General features: G+C 38.2%; 1 protein-coding gene across 1 annotated transcript in view; it reads left to right on the top strand.

Annotated features, from left to right (window-relative positions):
- Positions 1-12,740, top strand: part of ZSWIM6 (zinc finger SWIM-type containing 6) — a 108,413-nt gene that overhangs the window by 73,948 nt on the left and 21,725 nt on the right. The window contains exon 5 of the mRNA XM_066568839.1: positions 11,173-11,352. Coding sequence (XP_066424936.1) covers positions 11,173-11,352 — 180 coding nt within the window. The remainder of the gene's footprint in view (positions 1-11,172; positions 11,353-12,740) is intronic.

Raw genomic sequence — 12,740 nt, 5'->3', positions numbered from 1 at the left:
ATTAGAATTTAAGTGATGCTTCCTGCCTGGCATTGGGTGTTGGCAAGGGTACTGGAAGGACGCACTGAGCTTTGATCATAGTTCCTGTTCAAGTTTGTGGTAAATTGCTGATTTCAGTAGAAGTCATTTTGGGTTTGAATGAAGGTGCTGATTTAAAAACAACAACAGTGAAACACTGCACACCTAAAATAAAAATGAAAAACCCCCCTTAAAATCAGTGAAACGTCCACTCAAGACCCGCAAATGAAGTACTTTAGGTCCAAGTACGAACCTGGCAATTTTTAGAGCAAAGTCCTAATTTCTTGAGCAAAAGCATCATGTTAATAAAAAAAGGTCTTCCACATAACTAGGCAGTTGTTTTTTAAAACCTCTAGATAGGAAGTAAAATATAATAATTGCCTAGCAGATTTTCCTGTTCTACATCAAGGAATGGGATGAGCTGTATGCTACTTATGGAATGTCAGAGGTATGCTATTGGAAAGGCTACAGGTCAGAGCTCTAAGGCTTGCTCAGATACTTCTCAAGCTAGGAGAATTTAGATGCAGTTTCAGTGATGCACTGGTGATTACTTCCAACTTGCCACAGTAATACATGAATTCCACTTTGCAGAGTTTAAAGCAGAGTTGGAATTCTTCACATTGCTGTTTAAATGGTATCCCAGTATATAAATTTCACATGCTGTTTTTTAGATGTTTGACTCATGGTGACCATGGTTGAGGAGTTTAGGATGTCATAATGATTAATCATCTGAAACCCCTTGGTTTGCCTTTTAATTAAATTGCACTGGTAAAATGGAGTATGGAAATGGAAAGTAAATACCTGCTGATGCCTGTTGAGCTGAGATCTCTGATTTGAAAGAAAGCTTTCTTTATAGACTAGAGAGAAAAAAAAAATGGACTGTGTGATCTTAGTAGATGGGCAATTCATGAATACTCATCCATGAAAAATAAAGTAAAAGTTGCTTGTTCTCATGAAAAATAAAAAGATTCCCCCTAAAAAAGGGGGAAAATTGACTCTGTACTCCAGCCCAGGGATCATGATGGCTGTGAGGCTCTGTTTTGGAATTAAATGTTGAGCACTGCCAGACACTGGGAAGAGACTGTTTTGTTGGCAAATGGGATCTGCAAGTTAATTGGTGTTTTCTTCAGGCTTCTGGCTGTGAAATGAAATAGGAAGCCCTTTAGCCACATGGATATTACAGGACCTGAATACAAAAGTCACATGTCACCATCACAGCCTACTGTGAAACAATAGTGTTCCCGCTTGAGCGCTGTGCCATTACAGATCATTAATTATGGGGATTGCATTTAAACTAAAAGCCCCATTTGCCTCTTACTGCAATTTAACAGTCCTCTTAGCAAAAGCTAAGTGACAAATTAAATGAAAAAAGTGTCTACATTTTTAAAGCTGTAATGCAAAACAACTTTTTATTGCTTCTCATGTGCCATGAATGAATCATTGTACTTGTCAACCCTAAACCAGGCCATAATTAGACCAGCTACTGTTATCAGAATAGGGCTGCTCTTGTGACAGCTTAATAAAGCTGAAACTCCTAAATTAAATCCCAGATGCTTAATCTGATGAAAGCAGTCAAGTAGAAGAATCTAAGACAAGTATCTACTGCTTGATGGAGTGATGGAGCCCAACACCTTGTCAACATGTAGATTATAGAATCAGGTTTTTTCCTGTGAGCTACCATTTTCACTATCTTCATATCCTATTGCTTATCTTCAAGGTGAAGCAACTTTGCATAATTTGCATGTTCCAAAAAAAACATTTCTAGTAGATTTCCTCCATTTTGATATTTAAGAACTCCTAAAGGGAGAGGAGAGTTGGGTTTTTTTAGAGTCAAGGATTAGTTTCTTGTGAAGTAGAAATATGATGGCATTGTCATGGGGAAGTGTCCAAAGAGGTCCTTGGCAAGGCAGGGCAGTGAATAGAGTTGGTGAATGTATTGTGGTTTTGCTTCACGCTGGTCCAGGTCTCTCTTGGTCATCTTATTTTATGATGTTGATGAGAACTTAAATGGTACTCTCTATGTTCAGCTGTGTACCTTCCACATTTATTGTGTAATCTCTGTACCTCAACCACCGATTGGAATCTCAAGTGTTTAAGTGTAGGAACCTCTTATGGTATTGAAATGACCCTCATTCGTGTGATAAAGCTCTTTCCAGTAGCATTTTTGCAGTCCTTTCTGTTATATACTAAATGTATACTAGCATATTAAATGGACCATTTCTACAAAGGAGTATGGTGGATAATGAGGCTTTGCTACAGTAGTTCTTACTAGGTTTTCACTAGTACTTTGCTCTGTTGTATACCACTTTTTAATGTTGGGTCAGGCTGATAGTCTATTTTGATTTCACACTGGTATGTTGACCATTTTCTGGATTAGAATGATATAGTTTTGTGTTAAAAGTTAAAATAAAGTACCATTTTACAAGGTCATGTGATACAGAGAAATAGTACAATATATTTCCTGATGGATCATGCCTAGATCTTTATTAGTAACACTTTGCTCCTCATCTAAAGCTTAATTCTAAATGTTGAGGTTAGCAAAGGAATTAAGAGAGATTTAATTACCATTTGCCATAAGCAAACTAATGAGCAAGTGTTAAATAATGTTGGTTTGTTGTTTTTTTTTGTTAAATTTGGAAAACACTCTGAATTTTTTCCCGATAAAAATTTATAGTCATCTCTAGAAAACAGTGTTAGATTCTTTTAACCTTAACTGAATGAAGCTATTTTCTATCTATATTTCTGTCTCAGGCATTCCTTCCCTTTGCAGTTAGAAACAAACCTGTATGAATGGGACATGCCAGCTGTTCTGAACAGATTATCTGTGCTTAGTGCTTAAGGGAGAGGGGGAAAAAGGACAAAAGCAGCTATGGTTGTTGCCAGTATGCCTCTAGAGGAATTCCTTCCTGGTGCCAGACGTAATGATTACTCCAGGGCTGGCATGAAAAAGAATGGATAAAGTTAAGCATTCCTTACAGTTTTGGTGCTCTAGTACCATTTTTTTGGACCTGCATACTTTTTGCAGTCTCCCTTTTTTGGGTCAGCCATGTAGTAGAGATAATTACTTTCCCCTGTATTTTATGGTTTTTATAAAACAGCACAGCAAGACTGAGTTTGAAATTCAACTGCCAAGTTTATATGTTTATTGTCTTTACATTGTTTAATATACCCACTTATAATTGCATCATGTATTGCCATAAAGCTAAAGAAAGTATCCATGCCCTGCTCTTGTAGAAAATAAAGTTAACTTCAGATTTCTAGGTATAGATTAGTCAGTTGCACATAGGGCATTTCTGGCCTTGAAATGAAAGCTGTAGGAAGTCCTGTTTTTCAAGGGAGGTTGGATGCACCATTTCCCTAGGTCTTTCATTGTGGGGCTTTTCTAGGTAGAGTGGTATCTTACACATAATTTTGTCTCAAACTGTATCATATCCAGTAGGCTGTCTTTGCTTAAGTAGTAGTTACATTAATATTGTTTAGTCTCAGCTGTCTTATGAAACACATGTACCCTTAGGTCATGCACTTAAGGTGACACCTGCTTTTTCACAGAACAAGCTGTTGATTTATGTCAGTGTCTTTGAATGATTTCTGTTGTTGGAGGTGCTAAATTAACAGTAGGTCAGAATTAGCATCACAAGGTAGTTTTCCTGTTCCAAGACCTGAGTTATGGATGACGACTTAAATTGCTGTCATGGCCCTACAGTGTCTTGGTTGATGCTGTCACCTTCATTTCCTCAGTGAATGAAGCCAGGCTGCTGTTCTGCAAAGATGGATTTGTCCATCTTCTCTGGGGATCATTTCCTTCTTCCTCCATTACTGACATTGCCTTAAGAGTATTTGAAATGAGGGTGTATGTGAGGCCAGAGTATGACAGTAAAAATGGGGTTTTTTAGGTAGTATCACAGAATATTCTGAGTTGGAAAGGACCCAGAAGGATCATTGAATCCAGCTCATAAGTGAATGGCCCATATGGGGATCAAACCCACAACTTTGTGTTATTAGAACCATGCTCTAACCAGCTGAGCTAATCCTGTGGCATTTATCAGATTTCAGAAATAATGGTCACAATAATTACCATAGCTTGAGGGGTTTATTTTTAATGCCATACAGAAAGTTGCATTTCCATTCTGTTTAGTTGGTTGTAAAGTACTTCAGGGTTTTTGTAAGTACCCACATTAAAGCAGTTGTTTTTTTAATTCCTTTAATGTTGAATTGATTTACTTGAAATTGTCCTAAAAAATGATGTGTATTGAAGCTGGTGCACAACTCCACAGCCCTAACTGTGGAGTCATGTCTGCAAAGATTAAGGACAGAGTTTTACTCTAAGCCAAGCTGATAGTGTTATTTTCCCCTAGTGTTATTTTTCATACTTCAGTAACAGTAGGCTAGCATTCAATTTTCCAATGTCACTTCTAGTAAATACCAGACCTAGAGAAAAATGATAGATTCATGGGGAAGAATTACTGAGTCTTCACTGACTTCTGAGCTTTACATCTGATTCAGCCATGTAGCCTAGCCTTGTGCTATTTTCCAATCTTTTGTCTTTTTCCAGTATTCCATGATTACTGGAAAAAAAAAATTGGAAGTGAGAGGTGCAAGAATATCAAGCCACTTGGGTGTGTCAAGTCAAGACAAAGGAAATCCTTTATAACTCTCTATTATATAGACAAAAAATTTTATAGGGAAGACAGTTCTTCAAAACCCACAAAACGTAGCTGAAAATTACAATTGGAGCTGGAGAAATTTAACTAAAAACTAAAAATAACCTTAGAATTTTGCATTGTGGTACGTAGTCAGTAAGCTGTCTAGCCAGGTGCTGTACTAGATTCTTGTAGTAAAAGTTGTAATTGAAGTCTGCTGGTTTTGTAAAAACTCAGCAGTCATGTTTGAACTTGAAGGTGGAAGTGACTTGTGAAACAAAAGTGTGGGAAGGAATTCAAACTAGACAATCAGAATGTATTCCTTTGGTCAGTTACAGTGCATTATTTATGTTCTGTGAGAACAGTTGTGGCAATTGTAATTCCCGGTATGCCTGGGAGTGTTTGCACTTGCTCCATGTTTTTGGTAGCTTTTTGTTCCGTTGGTTGATTTTTGTGGTTTTTTGTAGGAGAGGTATTTTTGTGTCTCTGCTTTATTAATAGCTTGTTTTGTTGGACAAACATCTCTTGTTCTGCCTCTTCTTTAAAAATTAACTGTGAGAGGAATTCATTCATCTCAAGGATAAATTTATATGGAAGTAGCTTAATGGATTTATAGTTACAGTCACATCAACTTTCTGAAAATTCTTGAAGTCTCTGAAAATAGACTGTTCCTACTGAGAGTATATTGGTAGATAAAGTAATTGGTAAAATATCTGATACATATTTTGGTCAGGAGCATACTTTGTGTTCTCCACCTAGCTGTAAATATTGGCAGCTAGTTAAAATTGTGAAGAGTTATATTAAGATAAAGGACCATTTTTGTACTATATATGTTAGTATTAGCCATGCTTTTGCCTTCACTTGATTGATTGTAAACAAATGATTAGATAGTTTTCTAAATATGAGGAAAGTTAATCAGTAAGGTTCATTTGCAGGTTCTTTTTACTTTTCTTCAGCTTTGTAGACTAATAGCCCCTGTCTTGCTACGGTGGTTAGGTTATAGAGCACTATAGATGCAACAGGGGTATCTAATGAACGTATGACTGATCTTAAGTGTTCTCTTGGGGAGGTCATAGTCCACTGACATGCTGTAAACTGCACCTTTCAAGCAAATTCCTGTTCTTTGAAAACCTTTGAAACCCTTTGGTCAAATGGCAGAGTGTCTGCAAAGATGCAGGAATTTTTAAAACATTCATGAAAGGTCAGAACCCAGAACAACAGACTCATGCAAAATGTCTGAAGCGTGCGGTTAATTCCTTACTCCGTTGTGTTAAAAGCTGAAAACACAGAAGGAGAAAGCAGAAGTTTGTAGTTACTTGACACAGAAATCAGATCTCGTGGTTGCTGATAGCTTAGAATAGGATCTCAAAATGTAAATACATGTTTCAGCCAAATGCACATGTGCCTTTAACCCTTATAGCAGCAGCAGGCAGCAAGAAACAGAAGCTTAAGGAATTAGGCATTTTATTTTGTCTCTGTTTTACACTTCCCCTCTCTGAAATGCGTGCTCGGAGGTTAGCCTGCAGAAGGGCAGTGATTCCCTCATGCCATCAGTGCTGCGGGTAATCTATGGCGTTAATCAGCCAGCTAGTGTGAAATGCAAGGGGAGTGATTATGCTATCATACACAATACAATCAGCATGAAGCACTTGTCAAGACCAATACATCAAAGTTTAATTCAGTAATAGAATGAATTAGTGCAAAATGAAGCACTCTGTTCTTCAAAAAACACAACACTCAAAGAAAACCTTTTTTTCTGAAGGCTAAATATTGAAACCAGAATGCATTACGGCATTTTTGTGAATAAAGTTGCAACTTGGGTGCACCTGAGTGCTGAGAGTAGTTTTCCTTGATGTTCTGATTGAAAAGGGAATAGTCCTGAAGCACTTTGCCTATCTTTACCATTCTATAAAGGCAACTGTTTAATTGGAGCAGTCTCCAGTGGGACTTGTGATTATGCCTTGTTCTGGTGCAGATCTCTCCGTGCCTGGAGAAGGGCAGTGGCTTTGCCAGTTATTCTGAAGTCACTTGTCCTTCTCATTCAGAAGCAATAAATACTACACAGTACCTTCTTTGAGGTTTCCAAGTGGCTTTCCCAGTGAAAGTGGGTATGTGTTTAAAATACAGATGTAAACCACTTTAAAGTCCTTTGCTGACACTTATAGTTTAAAGCATTCATAGGTTCTGTCTGCTAGTATTGTTTTTCTTCTGGCACTTTCAATGCTGGAAGATTATGATTTTTGTAATAGAATTGATTAGTCTCAAGTGGGGCACAGTGGCAAGTGTGCAGCAGGTGTTGAAGCTGTCTTGTCTCTTGGGCAGAGGGAATGATCTTGGCTACATTTTCTTTGAAATGGTCAACTACTACTCCTGTAGCTTCTTTTTTAAGATGAAGTTGTGCATTAATGGAAAAGGCAAAGAAATGTTACAGCACCTGTTTCTTGAATATTTTAATTTTGGAAATGCACTGTATACTTGATCTAAAGTATATGAAAAGTATAATACCAAAGCATAGGCCAAGTCCTAGCAATTGATTGCACAGGTGTTGTGAATGAGGAAATGCTGACCCAAGCTCAGCTGTACAGCAGCCCTGACAAAGATAGCATGGTGTGTTTTGGAAAAGCAGAATGTAATCAAATGGATGAACAGAACAGTATGCTGGGTCCTCAGTGTAGCTTCACGGATACGTGTGTACACAGGATGTGTAGTTATCCTACTGTTCTATACTACATCTACTTTTACAGTGACTTAATGCTCTTAACATTTTTCAGTTTGTGTATTTAAATCCCGATCAATATAAATGCATGCTGTCCCCTAAGTTCAAAGATATGGATGTCTCCAGAGAAACGTAAAAGCCCTGATATTCCTTGTATGTACAAGGAAGGCCTGCATGTAAATTTTTCCTTTTTTTTTTGGTTGTGTGATCAACACTAAAGATGAAGGATCGTTATGCATTTTCAAAAGGAGGTCTGTCTGAACCAAAGGTCTGTTTTGGCAAAGCTGCCTTTTTTCAGGTCAAGAGATTAGTGTTGAATCAAAATAGGCAATTCCTCACTGCAATGTGACAGCTCTAATACCCTTTCTCTTGTGAAATAAGCAACAAATTGCAGTTGCAACATGGCGTATTTTCCAAGTATTTTCTGGGGAAAACTTCTTGTATATTGAATTGTGTTTGTTTTGGCACTGTGCTGTGGGGAGTTTTGTACTGAAAAGACGTAGGATAGAGTCCAGAAACTTAAACAAGAACTTCAGTTGTGTTCTAATAGCATGCAGTTTGGGGTGGGGGGAAGATGGGTCAGCATTCTGAGAACCAGTATGGAAAAAAATCTGGGGAAAAGGAGATAGGAATGAGAGAGAGCTATGTTAGAGAGAAAGGCAGTCTGTAAACACAAATACTTTCTCTGGGGTTTTGGTGTCTCTTTTTAAAAAGTATTATTTAATGAGACTTTTGTTCATATTGTAGTTTGCAGTGGTGAAATCATTAAATGTAATCAAACATGTAAACTTAAGAATGGTAGGAATGTATTTTGGAATGTGTTCCAATTTCTTTGGAGCATGAACTGTTGCCAACAGCAGTTTTTAGGGTGAAGTCACTAGAAATTGATTCCGATACCTTTCTTGCAGATTATGAGTACCTGTCCTTCATTTTGTCCATAGGCCATTTCTGAGTAAGGGGTGAACATGATCAGCAGTTTCCCCAAATGGGAACCATCAGGCAGAAATAGAAACTCTCTTGTTTGAGACTAGGGTACACCTTCAGGTTGGTGTTGACATTTCAGGGCTAGTTCAAGAGGGCTTCCACTGAGCAGCATCAGAGTCAAATAACAATATCCTCCTCCAGGCTCCTGTCACTCGACATATGATAAAGTCTGGGCACAAGTGAACATTTTCCTCAGATTCTTCAGCGTGGGGAGCAGGGCAGGAATCAGTGAATTGAAACAGCCAGAATGGAGCACATGTCAGGGGAGGGGGAAGGTGTTTAGGGAGCAGAAGTAGGAAGAGATATGAATAGAGGTAAATGCATACACTTGGGGCAGGGATGGAGAGAGGAGAGAAGGAAAAAAAATACACCAAAACAAATCTCACTAAAACCCAAACTAACCAAAAAAATCCTAGAAATCCAAATAGATTGAAGAGTCAGGGGTCAGTGGCATTATGCATCCTTCTTCCAGGTGGTACACTTCGTAGCGCTACAGGAGCTCTTTCTGTTCCCTTTTTTTCTTATGAGTTTTGTCTCATAGTCCTCTTCCTGCAGGGAATCAACAGCCATCAAAGCTGTTTGAGATCTCACGTGTTGCATGCAGCTTTTTCTGAAGTCATAGGGAGCAGGGTGCAGTTGTGAGTTCTATTGAAATTTTAAGTGGGTTGTGAGGAGTTTATTGGAAATACACTCATTCTTTACATGAAAATTGCCTGAGTTTCAGAGACGATGACTACTAACAAGCGTAACTGCTGGGCTTGACATAGTTTCCCACATGAAACTACAGACATTTTTGAAGAATGTTAGTACTTTGGGTTATCTTGCCCTCTCCTTACAGATGTACCACATGTGTTGTGCAGCTTCCTTAGGAGGGTGGTGAATTGTCTTGCCTCTAGGGGTGTTCCTCAGATGTAGAGGAAAAAAAAGGCCACTTATTCTGTAGGGGTATGATGCAGCACAGTAGTGTGTGTTCTGCCTTGATGGATGATTGAAATACTTACTGAGTGGGTTTAAGATATTCCACATTGCTATTGCTTCAGTCTGACTACACTGGAAATCTGGTTACAAAGTATTACATTGGTGGGTTTTTGGGGGTTTTTTGCTTGGTTTTTTTTTTTGTTGTTTTATTTTTGGGGGATTTTTGTTTTTGGGGGGGTTTGTGTTGGCTTGTTTTGTTTTGTTTTGTTTTTATTAGATACTGAGAGGTACAGTGTTACACCTTCAAGTGATACTTGATTTTGAAAATAACTAAGCAAGCCCACAACTGTTCTCTCCAAGGCTTTCCATTGTGCTGCATCTTGTGTTTTGTTTTGCAGATAGCAAGAATTCATACATTCTGTCTTGGGCAGTACTGAATGATTGATGCTTAATAATAAGAATCAGTTGTAATTTGACTCCTTTTGGAGAGTGAAGTGTACTGGCAAGTGTGTTTAAAGAAATAATATGTTAAAATAAGAAAGTAAGTTTTTAAAAGTGGTATTGACCTTATTCACACACATGGCAGGTTTCAGGCACTTCCTGAACCCAGAACACTTGCTCTACTCTAATCCACTGTGCAGTAGTAAACTGCAGTAGTTTAGTATCTCTCTGGTGTTCTGAATAGTAACATATTGTATTTTGTTTTGGTTTTCATATTTTTTTTATATTGCTTCCCCTAATATGTTAGTGTCGAATTGCAGGAGACTTAACCTTAAGAATCATGCTGTATTTCCATTGGTTTCTGTGCTGTGGCCTACCTGAGTTACTTTAGAAATGAATGTGATGCAATGCCCTGTGCCATGGGTATCAATTTTGCATTTTTAGTTAGTAAAAGGATCCCAGAATGGGAGCCATTTATTATCCTAGAAGAACCAGCTGCATTTTTATTCTTTGGCTTTTTTTCCAGCCTATCATGAACATTGTATAGTCTAAGCATTTTCTTATGATCTCTTTTAGTGTATAAGGCACATCCTTAATGAGCAAATTAACTGTTGCTAAACAGTACTTTCAGATGTCTTCATGCTTCTGTTAAAGTTCAAGCTGGTGAAGGGACAGCTGATTTAGAGAAAAACCTTTCCATTTGAAAATTGCCTCTAGACATCCAGATGCATTTATGCCTGCTGTGCTAGATACAGTCTCAGGGAGCAGTTAATGAAATGGTGGTATGTGATATGTCAGCACAAATTTGCCTTCCCTTAGAACTCCCTAAACAGAAAATGTAAAACAAATTTTCTAGAGTAACCAAATTACTGAAGTAATTGGTGTAAAAACATCTTATTCCTACCACACTGCACAAAACTAGTGTGTATTGGTTATCTGAGACCCAGATGCATTTGGGAATGAATTACATGAGTACTTCTGATGGGTTCTGAGTGTGAAAGTGTATGTTTGCAAGATGCTTGTCTTACTAATATGTGTCTTTGGTGTAACGTGAAGCTGAAGGATACATAGTTCTCATTAATATAAAACAACATTCACTTCTGATACAAGAATTAGAAGAAAAACTTGGTTAATGTAACTTCTGTTTTATCTTTTTGCCTTTGACTGATGTTCCTTCCTGTCTGATGAGCCATACACTGGGAACTCTGGATTTCTAATATAAAAGGCCTACTGATTAATGCCTTTTAATTGAGAAGGCTGGCTTGGAACTATCTTTCAGCTGCTTCAGATTGGCCATGCCAGCCCAAGTTCCTGTGTCAGGTATTAAGCATAGCTGGGAAGCAAGCAGAGTAGCCTTTGAGTGGAGAAAAAATCTATGCTGTAGAAGTTTGCAATTAGTCATTGGCTGCTGCATTTTTAATAGAAAACATAATTTAGCAATTTTTTTAAAATCAGGTGCTCTGTGGATGTGTATAGTCTTAAATCCCCACTGCAAGTTGGAGCAGAAGTCCAGTTGGCTAAAACAGCTGAAAAAATGGAACAGTGTGGATGTTTGTCCCTGGGAAGATGGAAACCATGGAAACGAGCTGCCCAATTTAACCAATGCTTTGCCTCAGGGTGCAAATGCTAACCAAGGTGAGCCTAAATGTATGCACTGACTGCAACATATAACTTCTATCTTGTACACTCTAGCCTTGGAGAATTCAGCCCTTTTTCCTGGTACAAGTAACTTTCTTGTTGAGGACTGACCAGTGAAAATCAGTTGTACTAATGCTGTCTTTGCAGAAGAACAAATATGTGGTTTTTGTTATACTGGGGCTGTAACACTTTCAGAGCAGGTATTGTGTTTTCTTAGGTCTTCTAACTCTTCATTTGGTGCTTCTAAATATTGTTGCATGAAAATTGGATGTCCTTCAAGTGTGCCATGTGAAAGCCTGGTGTTTTTTGCTTGACTATACTCATTCCTTCTGCTATTGGGGTTTTTATTTTGTTTGCAGTTAGAAAGCCTTGATAGCTGTTTAAAGAGGGATTTTTTTTAAACTACATGAAACTTGTATGTGGGAAACTGAAGCATTTGTCTGTAGGATGTGCTCTGTATGTGCCATCTGCATTACTAGGTGTGTGTGGAGGGTGCAGCTGCACTGCTGCCATCTTGGGGAGGTGTCTTTGTACTCTGTATCATGCTTTCTAATCTCAAGTGTGATTATCAATCTGACAGAAGTTTTGTACAGTCATCTTCAGACAAAGATGACTATTAATAACTAGGCAAAGTGCAGGGTGTTTTTTTAGGGTATTTAAAACTGCTCATAGTCCTCAAACCATCAGTAATAATACATTCTGCATACAATTGCAATAAAATGATGATTAAATTTCTTGGTAGGTGTCAGATCTGCACTTAGTCGGGTTTATTGTTTTTTCATTTTCTTGGAAGATCACCTGTGAAGGAAAAAACTTGGTTCGTTATTAAATTTCACAGCTAGCCAGGAAGATAAGTTCTTTCAGCAAAAGACCCCTTAGGTATTTTGCTTGCTCATCATCTTCAGACCAACATGGACGTGCTGCTGATAGCTCTGACATGGCTTCTGAGCATTGATAGATGCAGTGCCGTGTTGCTAGAAAAATTTTGCCATCAGATGTCCAGTGAGGATTATGTCAGCTCCATGGCTTCAGGACCTCACTTTATTAATAATATTTGTTTATGTTCATGACCAACAAAGTTACACAAGTGCTCAAAGTTAGCGTCACTTCTCAGAAAGAAAAACTACAAATCTTTGATGAATTTATCCCTCCTTTATTTTGGCAATTGTGGATCTAAGGAGAGACACTGGGGATGCTCGAGTGCCATATACATTCTAGTTTGTACTTGCTGTTGAATGTCCTTCACCTCCAACAGTTCTCTGTGTAGAGTCCTGTCTGCCATCAGCTGTGCTGGTTTTTGTATCTCTCTCTGAATGCAAGATGAGTGGCACACACATTGTCAGAGCTCTTTGGTAATAATAGGATGTGAAATGTCATCTGCGGGC

The sequence above is a fragment of the Molothrus aeneus genome, chromosome Z (assembly GCF_037042795.1).
Source record: "Molothrus aeneus isolate 106 chromosome Z, BPBGC_Maene_1.0, whole genome shotgun sequence".
NCBI classification, from domain to species: Eukaryota; Metazoa; Chordata; class Aves; order Passeriformes; family Icteridae; genus Molothrus; species Molothrus aeneus.
This window is presented reverse-complemented; position numbering and strand designations above follow the sequence as displayed.